The sequence below is a fragment of the Chelonia mydas genome, chromosome 8 (genome assembly GCF_015237465.2).
Source record: "Chelonia mydas isolate rCheMyd1 chromosome 8, rCheMyd1.pri.v2, whole genome shotgun sequence".
NCBI classification, from domain to species: Eukaryota; Metazoa; Chordata; order Testudines; family Cheloniidae; genus Chelonia; species Chelonia mydas.
In genome coordinates, this window is record NC_057854.1 from 18,684,809 (window position 1) to 18,702,684 (window position 17,876).

Here is a 17,876-nt window from a genome sequence, read left to right on the forward strand (position 1 = left end):
ATGTGGGCAAGACCAATTGGGTCACTAGCCCATTCTCCAGCTAGAGAAGGATTGTTCCCTTCACTGTATTCTCAAGTGCTTTATCTAGTCTGTCCCAGGCAATCAGGTTTGCTCCTCTTTCTTTAGGAGATGATTCCACAGCTCAACTTCTTTTTTAAGATATTAACCCTCATATTCAGGGCTTGATTCTTCAATCACTTATACATTGCAACTCCACTGACTTCAGTGGGGTTGTTCCTGATTTTTAACAGGGTACAGAAGGAGAAAAACAGGCTCCCACCTCAGACCACATTTTCATGTACTCTGTTTCACTCTGCTACTCTGTTATATCTTCTTGTATCTGCCACGCCTAAACAAATCTTTTCCATCATGTTGATAATTATTCCTTTTTATGGGTCAATTAGCTCCACTCCACCTAATGAGCTGAATTCATGCCTGTTATCATGCCTCTGAAATGTATGGAGTGACATCAGGGATAAATTTGTCCCATTAAATTCTTTTAATCTTTCCTCAGATCAATATCTCTAACCCTTTAATCACATTTGCTGCTCTTCTTGGAATTCTCTGCAATTTGTCAAGATCTCTCTGGTACTGAGGCAATCACAACTGAATGCGTGTTGTAGGTTTAGTCCCAAAAGTGCCATACCAAAAGGAAAACCATATCCCCACTTTGGCTTGAAGCCCAAAATCTCACTGGACTTTTTGCACACCATATCACTGCGGAAGGTTGTAAGCAGTTTGCTCTCCACCATCATCCATAGGATTTTCTTGGCATTAGTGTCTTCTACATACACAACATCTGTATTTTGGATTATTTTCCCCTGTTGTCCTTGCATTTTTCCAAGTTGAATCTCATTTTGCTGTTTCTTGCCCATATTTCTTACCTCTCTATGTCCCTCTGTATCATTACCCTCCTTCCTTGGTGTTCATAACACATCCCAGCTTACTGTCATCTGCAAATGTAATTAATGTACTATTTATCTCTCTTCCAGCTCATTAATAACAGTTTAAAACAAAACTGCCTCTAGCACTGATGCCTGCAGTTTTCCACTGGACACCTCCCCTAGCTCATTACATCGTCATGTTGTTATTCTTTTCAGCCAGTTCTCACTGAGCCACGTATCCAAGCCAATGTCACCGTGCTAGTATTCAAGCCAATATGATCCAACTTTTCCAGTAAGATTTCCTGAGGCACTGCACACACCTCTCCTGACCTTCGCTTGAGGTAAATCAAACCACACTAAAATTATGTGAAAGACTATGGACAATGGAAATTTAGGACGGCAGTAGGGTTGGAGCAAAGGGCCAGGAGTTTCTCCCAGGAGCTAGTACACTCAATTCAAGTCTAGGCAATGCTAGGGTCGTTCCCTTTTAATGTTTTGGGTTTGTCCCAGTCAAAGGAAAATGTCATGGCAGCATTGTACAGTGGGTAATGCACGGAACTAGAAATCAGGAGATTGGGTTCCATTCTGATTCTGCCATTTACTTCCTGTGATTTTGGGGAATTTGCTTAGCCAGCCATGCCTCGGTTTAGCCTTCTGTGAAATGGGCAATAATGGCACCTTTGTACAGTGTTCTGAGATCTAGAAATTATAGGTGCTAACATGTTTTCTCACTCCATGCCCCTTTTGCGTTCTCCTCTTCCCCTAAATTAAACCCCTTCCAACTCTGTTGTATTTCTGAACGGGGTATGTGAGTAGAAACCCCAACATCGCCAATCAGATCTGATGTGATTGCACAGGGGGATAGCAACTGCCACAAGAACGCTTTGTGGGTTCCCAAGAGGTTTGGGTATATTCAAGATGATTCCCTTGGTGGTGTGGGACTGAAACCAAACAGTAAAGGGGAAACTTCACTAATGGGAAAAACATAGGAGCCAAACCCCAAGGCCAATTCTCCAGGAAACCAAACCCCCACCCCAGATAATCAACTTGGTGGTGTCTCTGTGTGCAACACTGACCTCTACTGGAGGCAGACTGGAGCTGACTTTACAGTTAATGGAGGGCTGGTTCCCTCCCTTCTGTCTTGCTCTTCTTACTCTCCTCTCAGCTCACCTAAGCTGCATGTGATCCTCCAAACAATGCCCCAACCTGTGAATCCTCAGTGCAAGGCCAGGAACCGCTCAGTTCTGCTTCTACAAGGCTGGGTCTGCCCCGTGACACATCTAATCTGTGCCCTGACTGCAGTACATGTATCAGTGCAAAGAGGAGAGTGGAATAGTGTTGATCAGAGGCCCTGCAGTTGTGGGAGCTGCATTGCCTCAATGCAGGCAGCTGTACAGGAACATGGACATTTTGGGGCAGGAGCATACTCTTACTGTCCCAGAAAACAGGCCAGAACACCACTCCAGACATTGCCTTGCAGGAAGAGACAGATTGAGTGGAGCTGGCATGGGATAGGTAGGAAGGCAGCCATTATAGGACTGGCTCTGCAAGAGGAGAGAAGTGTTGTTAGTCAGTGAGGCAAGGAAGATCCTGAGCAACTAACTAGGGCTCCTCTGTATCTTGTCACAAGGCCTGGCTCTTGACAGATGCTTGCCTGCCAGCAAGACCAAGTGTGCAGAGGGAACTTAAGCCCTCCCCAAGCCCTGATCAGCACTGCCAGACTGTATCAGCTATCCACAAACAGGAGAGTTCCATCTACTAGCTGCATCAGGAGAGCTGCTCAGAAAGCTCAGTAGGTATCCCCCTCTGGGCCGTAAGTGCTATCCCTGATTCTCCAGGCAGTTTGACAATCCTGGTGTCTGTCTGAATGGTATTGCACATGCTGCCCAATCTCACCTGGGCACTTGCAGTAACTTCAACTGCAAGCAGTAAGCCCAGCAAGAGAGAGGCCAGGGATGGGCCTAAGGAACTGCCCCTTGTGCATGGGAAAGGTTCCATCGTGGGATTTGCACTGCAGCTTCCTAACACATCCCATCTTCCTCTAGTAAGCAAAATGTCAGCGGGCGCAGAGAGCTGGTACATCAGAACCCATCTAGCTCTCTCCTGCTGACAGATCTCCTCCCACTTGCCTCTTGCTGTTTCTAATGCTCCCTGGTGTTGTGTGATAGATCATTGGACCCCGGGAGGGTCCGATTAATGGGCTCAGTGAGAAACTGTGAGATGTGCGGGATTTCTCCAATTTCTAATTAAAAGCATCCGGGATTGGGAGTCCCAAATGCAGCTGTGGAGGGAGTCAGTCTTAGGAAGGGACTCTTCTGTGCATTCCTCAACCATCTGGGCACAATGAAACTGAAATATTGGAGTGGTTTTGCTTAGAGATTGACTGGTTGCCTCCGTGGATGTTTAGCGAAAACGAAGGCCAACGTTGGATGCATCTGCCTTTCTGAAAGATGATCTCATCCCCATCCCACAGACAATGAATCTTGAACTGGGTGGTAGTTCCTGAAACAGCTTTGCAGATTTCTGTAAGGTTTCTTCGCTCTCCCAGGCTATAGGTCAAGAAGCACCATTTGCCCATCCTAAACCATTTGCTTCATGTTTAACCTAATGTACTCAAGGGACACATCTAGCAACTGGAAATCCATCCATTGGCAGACCATCCCTTTGCACCCATGCCTTTCCTGCCCTCTGTAAAGTGATCACCTCCCTGGGTGTTGAATTTTTTGGGCATGTTTTGGCTTTCATGGAACTTTTTACTGTTCCACAGAATATTTCCCTTGCTGCCTTCTCCTACTTAATTAAAACCATTGTTTTTCTGGGGAAATTTAATTGAAAGAACATGTATTTCTACCTCTTCTTTGGAAGAAATAAAGAGCCTTCATACTTGTGCTGTTCTAGTACAACTAGGGGAATACAATAAAATCACAGCAGGACCCAAAATAAAGCCTTATATTCAGACACTGATGTACATATAGCCAAAATGTTGTGATGCTTGAAATCCAGCTCCATAGTTTGCACTTGATTCTAATCTCTAAGTCAACAATTGCAGACACTCTTTCTTTGTAACTGCAGGGCAAGGACATAGTCAGTTGCAGGTTTTTTATAGCTGGTGAAATCAGTACAAACAGCAAGAAATTTGTTTATCAAGGAAGATACAAGTATGGGAGATGGCAGAATGTATAAATGGGTTTGGATTTCAAATACCCACAAAGTTCTGGGGTATTCAGAGTATTCTGGGTTTTAGTTCAAAGCCTATCTTTAACAAGCATTTGCAAATACTTTGACTTTGTTCAGTTATTTTTCAGTAACAAAATGTATGTGCAACACTGTCCTCTACTGGATGCAATCAGAATTGCTCAACTATGTGTCATAACCCTACACTGTTAACAATGACTCACCTCTAGCTCAAGTGGCTAGGGCCTGCAATTTTGGAGCAGGAGAATTTTAGTTTCTCTCTACTGCTGCTGTGAAGTTCTGAATCACGAATCACCAAGTTCCTAGATTACATGGATTTGATCTTTCAGCTCTAAGGACAGCACTTCAAGATACTTTACAGACTGTGTAATGTACACCAATATATTGAGGGCTGATGGGCTCTTTCGGAGATGCAGCTGTCTCTGCAGTGTCAACACAACACAATGGTTTAGATCAGGAACTGAATGATGATTTATCCAGTTCAGACAACAAGTGAGAATTTAGGTGGGAAGAGTGCATTAATCTGAGTTGGACTTTAGCCCAGACATCAGACACCAAGACTAATTCCTAGTGGAAAGAGCACTGGACTAGGACTCAAGAGAGCTCAGGACTTTTACTTATATAGGTGCCTATTACCCCCCGTTCCCCATCCTGATTTTTCACACTTGCTATCTGGTCAATCTAGAGCTAGGTGTCCATTATTCTTATCATTGAAATGTACCACGAGATCTTGAATAACCACAAATGATTAGGAGTCAGTCCTGGTTTATCATCTCACCCAATACCCAGCATCTTGGCAGCAGCACAGCACCCCCTAACACCATACTGGGATATTGATTCAGTACTGACTCAGAGGAAACAGCAGACCTATTTCAGACCTATTGATTCACTGAAGCCACTTCCTGATGTAGCTGGGTTTCTGATAACTTTCATCCAACTACTGATTCAGATTACACGTGCTCCAAGGCCAAGAGAGGAACAATCACAGGTTGGTGTGTAAACTGTTGGCAGAACATAGAGAACTTTCTTCAAGCAGCAGCCACACATATAATGTGTGCGTACATTGGTGCACTTTATAATAACCTACAAAAATGTTGTTACAATTGGACTTGTTGTTTTAAAATAAATGTCACCTCATTTACTATTCCTATTCTTTTAACACCCCGCTGGAGCTGGTGTTATTGGAAAAGGCCATTTCTTTCTCTGTCCTCAGACTCTCTTTATGGGATTATTCTCCCCAAAGTTGCTATGTGATATGTATAAGATTGAGATGAGAGCTGTTCACAGGACAAAGAAAAGATCTGAGTGGTAGGAAAAGTGAGAATATGTGAGGGACTGTGTACAAGAAACCGTCCAAGCGAGTTATAGTTTAGGTGCCGGGCTCCCACATTGTACTACATCTCCTACGATGCACAACAGCCTCCTCCCACTTGGGTGAGTAGAGGCGATCACATCATGGGAGTTCCTGGCCCTGGTGTATCTTGGGTGAAGTAGTTCGAGTAGGGAGCTGAGTCCATGAAGAAGAATGGCGACATGAGGAAGCTGAACTACAACTCTCATGAGGTGTCACAGCAGCATATAGAAATCAAAATATTTCAGTTTTCTGCTGAACTATTTTAGTTTTGGGACATCTCGATTTTTTGATGAGAAAAGAAAATTTGTCTATGCAAAGCAGACACTTTTTGAGAAAAACTTTGTTTAGTTAAAATCCAAGTTTCCACCAATACATTTTAGATGAAAACTTTCCTATCAGCCCTAGTATTTATACCATGCTCATCATTATGGTATCCAAATGCCCAGTGAGTGATATTTACCAGCCTTCGTATTCATCCTGGACACAGGACTGTTGGAAAGAACTTGCACCCTGGCATGTATAGCTCGAGCACTGACTTCTGATAACTATGCTTCAGGTTTTAGCTCTCTTTAGAATGTGATTGCAGGATTCTCTGAGGCAAACACAGGCTGTATGCAGCAAAATCAGAAAATTAACTTTTGTTTTACAATCAAAATCTATGATTTAACAAGACAGATTTTACTGTCACACCTGTGTCACATAGGCAACCTTTTCTATGGCCTTCCTGCAGGAGAAAGGGCCTGATTCTGCTCCCATTGTCTTCAGGCTGAGAAGACCCTAACTAGTTTCTCTGAAGCTCTACCAATTTCTCAGAATACTGTAGAATAGGTAAAGCTGGGCCAACCCAATCCCCCTCTGTAAAATGAGGAAAATAATACTCCCTACTATATGGGGTGTTGCCAGGGTTTACTTACTTACTTACTTACTTAATTAAATAATTAATGGTATTAAAGTGCTTTGAGACCCCCAATATAAGGCCCTATATTAGTAGAGATGTGCAAATAACAGATTTTCCAGTTCACTGGCAATTATGAAAAACTGTGGACAATAATTAATTTCAGGTCAAACCAAAAATTTTTTTTTTTTTTGAAATTTTCAATGAATTGAAAAGTCAGAAAAAATGTGTTTTGGGTCAAATAAAACAATGTTTTGGTTTGGTTTCAATCTCAAAATGAAAAGTCATTTTGAACAGAAAAGTTTCATCTAGAAAATGTTGAAACAAAATATTTCAACTTTTTGCAGAATTTTCTTTGTTTTTTCTACATGAACAAGTCATCCAAACCGACATGAATTCACAAACTGTTTCAGTGTATGCAAATCTGCATTTTTCAGCAGAAAAAAGTTTTGGTTTAAAAATTTTGTCCAGCTCCATGTGTAAGTGCAAAAATGTCATGATTATCATGCTAAACCTACAGGTAAGAATCTGCTGTGGTCTCAGTGAGTCTTCTTGTAAATTATTGACAATGGAAATACAAAAACTTGAAACTGAAGTTATAAAATACTTGTGACAAAAAAAAAAAATACCCTCATTTTCTTTCAAGCTACCTCCTTTCTTCGGGTCTATCTGATAGTTCAGTTTGGGATTTTATCACATATTAAACATGTGTGGTGGCACACAATTGGGTTCTCTAAAAGGAATAATTACAGCAAGACTTTACTTTGTTGCTAGTCTTTGTCAGCCCCTACTAAAGAGTTGGAGCCTTCTCCCTTGCAGCCCCAGTGATCTTCCTGCCTGAGCCTTCAGTGAAGTTGTTGTTATCCTCCATTTCTGGACATTACAACCAGTCGCCAAGGAAATCACGATTTCACGGCAGAACCGTGTAACAGGATGGGATGAGAATCCTGGAATAAATATAATTGGGCCAAATGTTTCTTCTCTTCTTCCTCTAACAGCAGGGAGCAGAAATTAGTGGAGCCGCAGTGTTGGGTAAGGAAGAGATACATGAAAGAGGTGACTCCCCTACAAACCCATGAGCTGAGAGGGGAAGCAAGCACACTGCCATACAAATGTAACATCACTTCCAATTGCACCTCTCCATTTCTTCTTCCCTCCTTCCTGCCCTCCCCAATGCAACTCTGCCTCTGCAGAGGCAAAACTGAAAATCAACAGTGAAGCAGTGTACCATGTGAGAGCTGGATACGATGCACCACTGTTATTTCCTTTGGCTAAAGCAGAGTCCAGTTTACAAGGTAATAATCTCAGCGAGCATCACCAGGACATAATTTCAGAGGGCGTTGTCAGAAAAGTCAGGGGTTAGAAAGAGATGCTATTTCACTTTGTTATGGTAAATTAAATGGCTTATTACAATTCCATTAGCTGAAAAGCAGGGCTGAACTTGGAACAAACTATGGAGGCTCTGAGCTCAAGGGACATTATTTATAAGGACCAGTGTTGAGCAAGATGTGTGCTCAAATTTATTGTCAATCGAAAACAAAAAGCCAATGGCAGGCTTCGGGTTGTGTGTACACCTGAAAATTCTCAGCCAAGAGGGGAACCATGGACCTGATCTGGGCTCCCCCAAATCACATTAAATTCTATAGATGTTTTATGAGGGCTCTGCATGCTGGACCATGAAGGCATGTCCCTGCATAGGGAGTGTGGTCACCGTATTTATAATATGCCTTAAACACACCTCTCTGGCTTGGATTGCTCATGCAGTAGGACAACAGTGTAACAGCAGCAATTTAATGTGGCAGATTTCTCAGGCCCTGTAGTTCGACTACACTTTATTAAAACGTGATGGGGAAGGAAGAGGAGTTCCTCTTGTTAAACCTTTATCTGGGAGCCAGAACTGTAACAGCCAGGTGATATGCAGTAAGATGTAATTTCATGATGCAGTTCTAATGCAGTTATTTCACTAGTGAAGTGGTGGTATTACTAACGCTTAGCACAGCAACTCTCATGGTGTGTTGCTAAAAAAAGCAGCCATTTGTTGACATTGTGCGTCCAAGAATCTGTTCACAACAACTAAACGTAAGTGAGAGCATTAAAAGCAGTGCACTTGCACAGGGTCTCCATCTTTGCCCCCACCCCCTCTGACTACCAGGAAAAAGAAAAGAAAACAAAACTGACAGGTTGCAATTCTGTTCAGGGGCCCCCAATTTCCATAGTGCAGAGGGCCCCAAAATTCTTTATCTGGCCCTGATTAGGAGAAGCAATTTGGCCTAGGGTCTTGTGACCAGGACTATGAACTGGGAACTTCTGTAATCCAGTTCTGTTTGTGATTGCCTATATGGCCTTGGGCAAGTCACTTAATGTCTGTCTGATTTCTTACATGTAAAATCATTATTAGAAAAAAATCAATTTGTACTGAGAAATAACCATTTTAGGTGCTGATCCTGAAATGAGCTCTACACAAGCAACCCCTTGTGGCTCCAAAGACAGGACTGGGGCCATGTTGCGACCTTGTGCCCTTTAAAAGTGGGAGCTGTAGTTGTAGGTCGCATGCTGGCTCCTAGTCATGTGCTCCACAGGAAACTGTATATAAGGCTTCCTGCCTCCTTAGGCAGAGATGCAGATAGGAGAGACCCAGGCTTAGGGAACAGACTCAACTGTGTGTGCCTGCCAGGTGGAATGCCTGAGAAGAAGAAACCTGCCGTGAGCAGGAGCCAGCTGGAGAGGGTGGGGAAGCCCTGGGACAAGGACCTAGACAAGACCCTGAGGGATAGTGAGGCTCTTTTGAATCTTTGTTTCTATATTAATAAAGAAAAGATTGAGGAAAGTCTGCAGACAGGCTGCTCCAGCATCTCCACTGCTGCTCAGAGTTTCCCAGAGCAGGGGCAGCTTGAAATTAACAATACACTGGCCAGTTTCACTGTCACTATTCAGAATCTTATGGGCAACTGTGAAACTGACAAGAATAATGTTAATTTTATTCCTGCCTGGATAAAGCTATGAGCAGCAGCTGCAGCAGACACTTGGGAAGAGATAGAGGAACCAAAAAACAAAGGCTAAAGGATTTGGGATAGAGTAGTGGAGATATCTCAGAACATGCTCTCTGCAGGGAAGGAAGAAGAGAGCAAATGCTCCTTTCCAGCAAAAAGGAAGAGGTGGTTCAAATGTATTGGATACCTGCTAGGAAGAGATTGATATGAACAATGGAGTCAATCAGCAAAGACTAAGGATAGTGCCCCTGAAAGAATGCCCAGCACCTCAGGGCTGGTCTTCTCACCAGGGCTCCTCCTTTCATTTTGCTGGGGAGCCTCTCAACCTAGTCAGCCTTCGGTCACTTTAAGTTCTCTGGTTCATAAATATATGTTGAATATATCAAGCCTGGCATTCCATGTTCCAACTTGAGCATATGTAAACTTCCCAAATACCAATTGTACTTCTTAATTCTTAAAGATTTACTGTGCAGCAAAATGAATTTTCCCCATTTTCTTTAAAAGCACACTTTACTTTTTCTGCCCATGTTGCAAAGAATCGTTACTGACTGGCCCATCCCAGAGTATAAAAAGGTAAACACTTCTGACTATTATAATAATTTATTATAAGATTCAACCCCAAGTGTTGTCACTGACCTACAGGAATAATAATAGTCAGTCTCGTGATCAAATCACTTTACAAAAGAGGAGCCTGATTGTGATAACATTTGCATCAAGTGTAAATTAGCAGTAAGCCCATTGAAGTTAATGAAGGTGAACTGGTGTTCAGTGATCTTACTGCCAATTTACATAGGATCAAAGCCAAGGAAGTGAACATTTTTCAACCTCTGACAAAATCTCTATGTTGCTGAGCCTAGAGGAAATTCTATTTAATACTATATAGGGCAATATTTGAGTTTAGACCCAGTCTGGAAACTTTGGGCCTGATGCCAATCTCATTGACAGCTCTTTTACACCAGTGTTACATCACTAGTTTGAGTGGAATTACTCCTCATTACACCAGTATAAGTGAGAAGAATGAAGCTCTTTTGCTTTAGATAACACTCAAACTTAGATTTGAATTTAATCCCTTTTGAAAAAGCAAGAGATTTCCTTTCATGACCAGCCCTGGTAAAAGTTGGCAGCTTTTCTTCTGATGTGCAGCTTTACCATCCTTGGTAACTCAGTGGACCTTTTAAGTCAATAACTCCAAGAAATGCTGACATCCTGTTTCTTAGACAGGAGCTTTGTACGGTACAAACTGACAGCAAAAGGCTTTTCTTTCTCTCCCTCTTTTTCTAAAGAAACACAGGAGAATGCTGTAGATCCTCCTCTTGGTTAACCACAGATTCCATGAAAAAGATTAAAGTTACAGTATGCACTGTCTGCAGTTCCTCTGAGTAAGAGATTTCCATTGCAAATTATTATCCATCATATTGGTGCATAATAATTATACTGTATCCATTTGGTCTCTGCAGTCAAGACCTGGAGAGGAACAAATGTCTGAGGAGTGACAGTATTTATCTACTGCTCTTCTTGGCTCCCAGTCTGAGCATCTATTTTGAACTCTGAACCCTCCGACTTCCAAGAACTATAAAGGCACCATCAGAAACACAAAACAAAACAGTGTTTAACTTCTGTCAGTCTTCTAAAAGCCAGAAATTTCAGAAAAGAGCAAATACAGAACTGATCTGCTTAGCTTGTGCTAAAAAGTAGACTATGGTTTTTTTTCAGGATTTATTATTTTTTAAAATACTACAGTAATTCCAGCAAAGAACCCAAGTCCTGCAGTAACTCTAGAGTAAGCTGTAAAGGTTTGGGCCAAATACGGGAGTACGCCTTTCAGTAAAAGTAAAAAGTTTAACACTTTGCAGCAACTCTAGGCAACAGTTCATTAGGGCAGGATAATTGCAGCTATGTAACACACGCTCTTTATTTAAGATCACATGAAAGCCCTGAAGTGCCTCTAGGTAGCAATTAGCAAAGGGTCATTCGGGTGTTTATATAAGCTTTTCTGTAACGAGGATGGTGGAGTCCTGCCTCTCTTCCCTGCATCCCCGTGATGCCTGCAGCCCAGCATGTCAGTTTCAGAGGCTCCAGGCAGAGACCCGGCTGTGGGACAGGAGGGATGGCTCAGCCCCAGCCGCGGGATGCCTGCAGCACTCCCGGTGCCCAGCTTTTCGGATGCCCGCTGGCTGCTGGCACCTTCACGGCGGAGAGGGGCGGACCCAGCCCAGGGAGCTCACCTCACACTCAGCATTTCACATCGCCCAGGCTGGCCCCTCCAGGCTGGCTCTGGGGGGGGGGGTCCCACCCCAGCCCCTGTGCAGAGTAGCCGGGGGGGCGCGGACCCCCCCCCCCCTTACCTTGTCCGGCTGGTGGCCGAGGTTCTGCAGCCGCTCCTTGTCCGAGCCGCTCCGGATCTCCACCCCGGGGGCGGCGGCGGGGGGCTCCCGCGGGGGCTCGGGCTCGGGCGCCGCCGGCTGCGGCTGCCGGCTGCCCCGGGCTCCGCGCTGCCCCACGCTCAGGGCCCCGAAGTCCAGCGTCTTGCTCTCGAAGGCGCCCTCCACGCTGCAGAACATGCCGCCGTACTTCTGCCGGGGGACCTGGGCCGTGGTGCCCGGCCGCGCCAGGTACACGGGCAGCTCGTCCTCCTCCCGGCCCCGCCGGCCGCCGCCGCCGCCGCCGCCCGAGGCCATGGCCGGGATCCGGAGCGGGGAGCCGAGCGCCGCGTCCTGAGGCAGGGGCAGCAGCGAGCGCCGCGCGCGGAGCTGGGGGGGGAGGGGGGGTCTGAGGCGCGGGGCGGGGGGGGGGCGCTCTCTGCTGCCGCGGCGCCTCCGCCCGGGCTGGGAGCGGGACACGCGGGCTCAGCAGGGGGCTGGGCAGGGCGCGGGGATTCGGAGCCGCTCGCGGCGGGCTGGGCACGGGGCCGGACACTCACACGAGAAAGGGGCCGGGCCCCTGGCGCGCTCTGGGCACTAGCACTGGCCGGGGCTCCCGCTCGGCAGGCCGGCCGGGCACTAGTGCTCACAAGTGCTGCCCCTCAGGGCGGAGGGCTGAGCGCTTGCACTCCCCCCGCGCTCGCTCTGGCAAAGAGCAGCTCTGTGCACACACTCCCTCGCACGGAGCAAGGGGCTGCACGCTCCCTCGGATCTCCCCGGGCACCCGCCCTCTGTGCACACAGCACACGTATCAAGACGCATGGATGCACGCGGGGAATGGGGCTGGATCCTGTGATTTCACTGAGACTAGAGTTCTCTGGTTCTCAGTGTGAATGCTCCTGCCCCTAGGCTCACTGAGTTTGGGGGCTCGTGGGCAGCTGTGTTCCCTGGCTGTGCTAGTGCACAGCCCCCTTTCTCAGCCTGACTGCTGGGGAGTGCTAGAGGACTGCCCCACCACTGCCAGTGGGAATGCGAGTGCCCAGCTCTGCAGCCTGTGAGAGATTGCTAGAGCAGATTTCCCCTTCCTGAGTGTTAACATGGGTGAGTAGAGAGCTGATCCGAACCCGACTACTGGTATGGTTTCTGCTCACCTCCTCCTGCCCATGGGCCAGGGTCAGCTGGGCGGTGGCTGTGGGCCCAGCTCATGCTGGTCACTGCCACCTTGCTGCACTCTGTGTGTGCAGCAGAGTGAGTGTCCTGATGAGTTGCAGCGTCTCCCACTCCAAGCACACTCAGCACTGCCAGGTGGTGGTCACCGCCATGCTGATCCCACTGGTAGGAGGCAGCTTGAGGTGGATTTCAGGCATGGGGAATGGGAAGGTCCCACTAGGCCGAGCTCCAAGGAAGTGGGGGGAAGTGTTGGGTTTGGGTCTGGTCAGTCATGAAAGTGACTAAACAGTCTCGGGTCAGGTCCAGATCCAGGTTGGGCTTTAAAATTAGGCTCTAGTAGACCTCTGCTGAGGAATATTAGTAATGCCCAGCCCTACTCTCTAGGAAATGCTAATATGCAGTCCTCACTCTGGAATGAATACTGGAACTACTCACAGACTATACTCACTGTGCGGAATAATACTTAGCTCTTACACTGAACTTTTCATCCATAGATCTCAAAGCACTTTACAAAGGAGGTCAGTATCCTTATCCTCATTTTACAGATTGAGAAGCTGAGGCACAATGAGGTGAAGCGACTTGCCAAAGATCACCCAGCAAGGCCAATGGCAGACCTTAGTCCCAATCCAGTGTTCTATCCGCTAAAGTGGCAGAATCTAGCCTTGATTGGGGCAATCCACTGTTTTTATACTGAGTGGGCTGTGCATAAGCACTTGTTTGCACACTCAGGAAGTGGTCTTGTGCACTTATACACACTCACAAGCACTCACCCACACAACGATCATGCCTGTGCACTCATAAGTCACTTCGTCACACTATTGCATAGTCACACACACGGGCGTAGTCATGCACATAAAAACACTTTCACACTCGTCAGCTACATAGAGACTTACAATAGACTTGTATTCACGCTACAATTACACATAGGCACAAGCTCATAAACACACCTTCAGCCCCATTCATACCATCTCACTTGTGCATGGGCACATACGTGCTTGTTTACATTGCATTTTGATGATCACACTGAGGCTTTTGTTTAAAAGCATAGAACTTAAGGACAGTTGTATGGCCAGGATTGGGATTTACATATTTCAGGAGAGTATTTAACAGAGTAAAGCAATAACCTGCCAAGTCTGTCAGACTGTAGCAATTGTGGTCAAACTTGTTTTTTTTCATTCTTTTTCTGATCAGTGATCACTCTGTCAGGTATGTTAACGTCTATACACAGTACCAGGGCTTTACATCAGATCAACTGACTTCAGACTTACTGAGAATTGTACCTATATGTGTTGCCAGTTATCATTTCTCCAGTTTTTCACCACAAAACCCAGTAGTTTTATCTCTCTAAATTCAGTGCTTGACTCAGCCCCAGGTCTCAAGGACCAGGATGTAGGTCCTTAGTAGCAAAACATCCACCTCGAGGAGGAGTGCTGTGATGCAAAGCACCTGCAAACCCCACTTGGTTGCAGGACCCAAGTCTGATGACACAACCCTAAAAGTGGAGGAATGTTGATTCAACACGTCCCCTGTGCATCCTTCCCTATGCTATCCACCTTCCTCCAGGATAACACCTTCCCCTGGACAGACAGGGCCTGTCCTCCCTTGAGGATGAACACATCTTAAGGTGCAGCAGTTCCCATTAATGGAAGTGCAATTTATAACACCGCCCTTTGGCTTGCATGCCAGCAGGGGTGACAGGAGCCCACTGAATGCAGAGCCATTTCCTTATGGAGATATCTGCAGCTCCAACAAATGCTGCTTAGGACAATGGGGGTGGGGAGAGTGGGGAAATGTTCTTAGTTCCTGGTGTTGAACAGGCTACTGGAAAACTCGGCAAAGCCATAGTGTCCGTGTGATCAGTAATGCAAGAGCCGAGGGTGAAATCGCTAGGGAAAATCCAAAATACTACAGGATCAAAGAGATGCTAAAAACAAATATGAAGCCAAAGGGTTTTGGTGAGCTTAGGTGAGCTATGCTCTCAGGTTCACGTTTCTCACTCAGTAGTATGCACTATCGGCACAGTTCTACCCTCAGTTACACTAGTGCAGCGCTGCAGAAGGTTGAATTTGGTCTTATTTGTTTCCTGATCATAGCTACCTTTGAAATCAAGCTGCATCTAGCTTTGTAACTCTGTGGAAGGTTATCCATGTCTCTTTCATCTGTGCAGCTTGGTTAAACATATACATGCTCTTTTGATGGCAGGAACAGCTCCTTGGGAAAAGCATTCTGTGGTGCTTTTGCACATATTGTGCTATCCATCACATTATAGATAAGGTGACAGCAGCAGTGCCTAAAAGTCTGCACGTGACTGAGAATGAAGGATTGGTTCTGGGAAGCAGCATGAAGAACTTCAGGATTTTGCTTTATAGCTAATATCCATAACAAGCACATGACCTTGGAAGGCACTGTGGTCCACATAAGGGGTTCTCAACCTTTTTCTGAGGCCCCCCAACATGCTATAAAAACTCCATGGCCCACCTGTGCCACAACAGCTGGTTTTCTGCATATAAAAGCCAGGGCCAGCGTTAGGGGTTAGCAAGCAGGGCAATCGCCTGGGGACCCATGCTAGAAGGGCCCCTATGAAGCTACATTGCTCAGGTTTCAGCTTCAGCCCTGGGTGGTGAGGCTCAGGGCCCTGGGCTTCAGCCCCATGCAGTGGGGCTTCTGCCCTGGTCCCCAGCGAGTGTAATGCTGACCCTGCTTGAGGCCCCCTAATGGGCCCTGGACCCCTGGTTGAGATCTACTGGTCCACAGGACTAGGAACCAGGAGAGCTGGATTTTATTTCTGTCTCTGCTACTGATTTTCTGTGTGCCCTTGGGTGCATCATTTTACCTGTCTCTGTTTCCTCATCTGTAATAATGGGGCTACAATACTTACTTACTTACTTACTACAGTACTTACAGTGTTGTGAGACTTCACCCACTAACATTTGCAATGTGCTTTGAGATACTCAGCTGCAAGGCACTATGAAGGGCACTAAACCATTGTTATTACTATGATACTTAAAGTGTTGTTATTACTATTTTACTCCTATTCCTCAAAAAAGTTTTCAGTAATGTCATAGCCCATCTGTGGCTACCATGCAGCCAATGCACTTTGAGGTCTTATTAACCCTTAAATAATATGTGCTTATGATCAGTCTGACAGAGGGACCTCTGAGTCCCAGTGTGCAGGGACTTCTGAGTCCCAGTGTGCATCTCATCGCAATAGTTCAGACCAGTATAATTGGAAATACTGATCGTCCCAGGCATGGTCATGAGAAGATGGGAGACAGGGCCTTTTCTGTTGAAGGGCTGTGACTTTGGGGTGCTCTTCCCAGCACACAGGCCAAGCACGAGAGACTAAAGAGGATTTAGGTTCCGTTTCAGATTTATTTGCTTTGGGATTGTTTTATATTCTGTCAGCTGAGATCTGACCTGGCCTTTCACAGGAATCAGGGATGGATGTAGGAACCCTTTACTCTTGCATATGGGATGCTGTATTGGCTTGGCTAGCACAGAAGGGGCTGAAGAGCAGCTCTGCTGCAGCCTAATAGTTGGGATCAAGGATGTGGGCATAGAATGTTCCCCCGGGAGAGATGGGGTGGTTGGAGGTGATTACAGAGTTGTGCTGTTCTTTTCACCTCCTGATTGCTCAGTGTTGGGGAGCTCTTCAGCCCCAATAAGCTCATCCACTCCATGCTCCATTCTGGATCTGCTTACTGGTAAGAGTGAGCCACCTCAGCCAGCCAGCTGGGGAGACCAGCCTCCACCTCTGTGGAATTGGAGCAGCTTTGAGCATATGCAGAGCATCTCTGGCATCAGCCCCCAAAGGCCAGGGGTGGGGTGGGGGGGTCGGATGGTGCGGGGGGGTGATGAAGTCGCATACTCTGGCTCCCTGGCAGTGGGCTGGACGCATTGCCATGCAGTCATCATAGAGCAGCGTCTGGGGAGGGGAACCTTTCTCAGGATTGAAACTGATCCACAGCCACACACCTCCAGGCAGTTCTGCTGTTGACAGTAAACATGCCTCTAAATTTGGGCTGGGTGTGTAGCATCACCTAGCCCTAGAATGTAAGTTCTTCAGAGCAAGAGAGCCATGTTGTTATGAGTCTTAACAGAACTAGACACATTTTCAGTATTGTATATACATTAATTAAAAACTATCTAGTCTAGATTCTAATGTTCTTACATATGTTGAGTAGTTCCTTACTCCATGAATGGGCTCACTGAAGTCACTGGGACATCCATGGAATAAGGTGCTATTCAGTCAGAGAAAGGGCATCAAAACATCTCTTGTATACTGCTCAACACCGTGTGGGGGACAATTCTTGGTTTTGTTTCTATACCTTCTTTAGGATTAGCTCAAGTTGCCATTCACTTTTAAGATGTATTTTTGTAACATTGATGATAGGTGCCCTGAGGCTTTTAATTAGAAGATGCCATGGAAATTAAAGTTTATTATGATTAATATTTAGTATTATATGTACATCAGGGTACTTTTTATTGAGCCCAGCAGAGAGTGCTGTCTAAAGTGCTGTATATGTATACTCCAGACCTGGTTAAAGGCTTTTAATTACACAATTGTAAAATTACCATATTAATTAATTAAATGGATTTAATTTTATTTAAATAATGTATTGCATGCTCATTGCCAGAAACAGATAGTTAAAATCATGAGCCAGGCACAGTGGCCAGGCTACAAAGCCCTACCACCAACCCTATCTCCCCTGTGTCATCTGCACAGGATAGCTGGAAACAAGGGAAGTGAAATGATCATGGATATAAATGACCAGTCCCAACATGTTTTGAAAACGGTCATGGGGGGATACTTACCAGTTTCTACGGGGAGAGAATTCCTCTGAAAAAGCCTTGTTCCCAACTTGAAACCAAATGAATCTTGACATGGCAAGGAAGGACAACTCAGGTGATCTCAGTTGTCTTTGAGTTCATAAGGTCGCACAGTCTAGGCACCTTAGTTCTTAGTCCAATAAATGAACAATTCCTTGGTCCTAGAACAATAGTGCCTTTGTCCTAGTGGACAGGAGT

The 17,876-nt window shown here is 45.7% G+C and overlaps 1 protein-coding gene across 1 annotated transcript in view; it reads right to left on the minus strand.

The window, feature by feature from the left end:
- The window catches only part of DPYSL3 (dihydropyrimidinase like 3), a 70,934-nt gene extending 58,877 nt beyond the window's left edge, over positions 1 to 12,057 (minus strand). Inside the window, exon 1 of the mRNA XM_037907255.2 lies at positions 11,664 to 12,057. Within this exon, the coding sequence (XP_037763183.1) occupies positions 11,664 to 11,996 (333 nt within the window). The 5' untranslated portion in view covers positions 11,997 to 12,057. The remainder of the gene's footprint in view (positions 1 to 11,663) is intronic.
- Between the last annotated feature and the right edge of the window lie 5,819 nt (positions 12,058 to 17,876).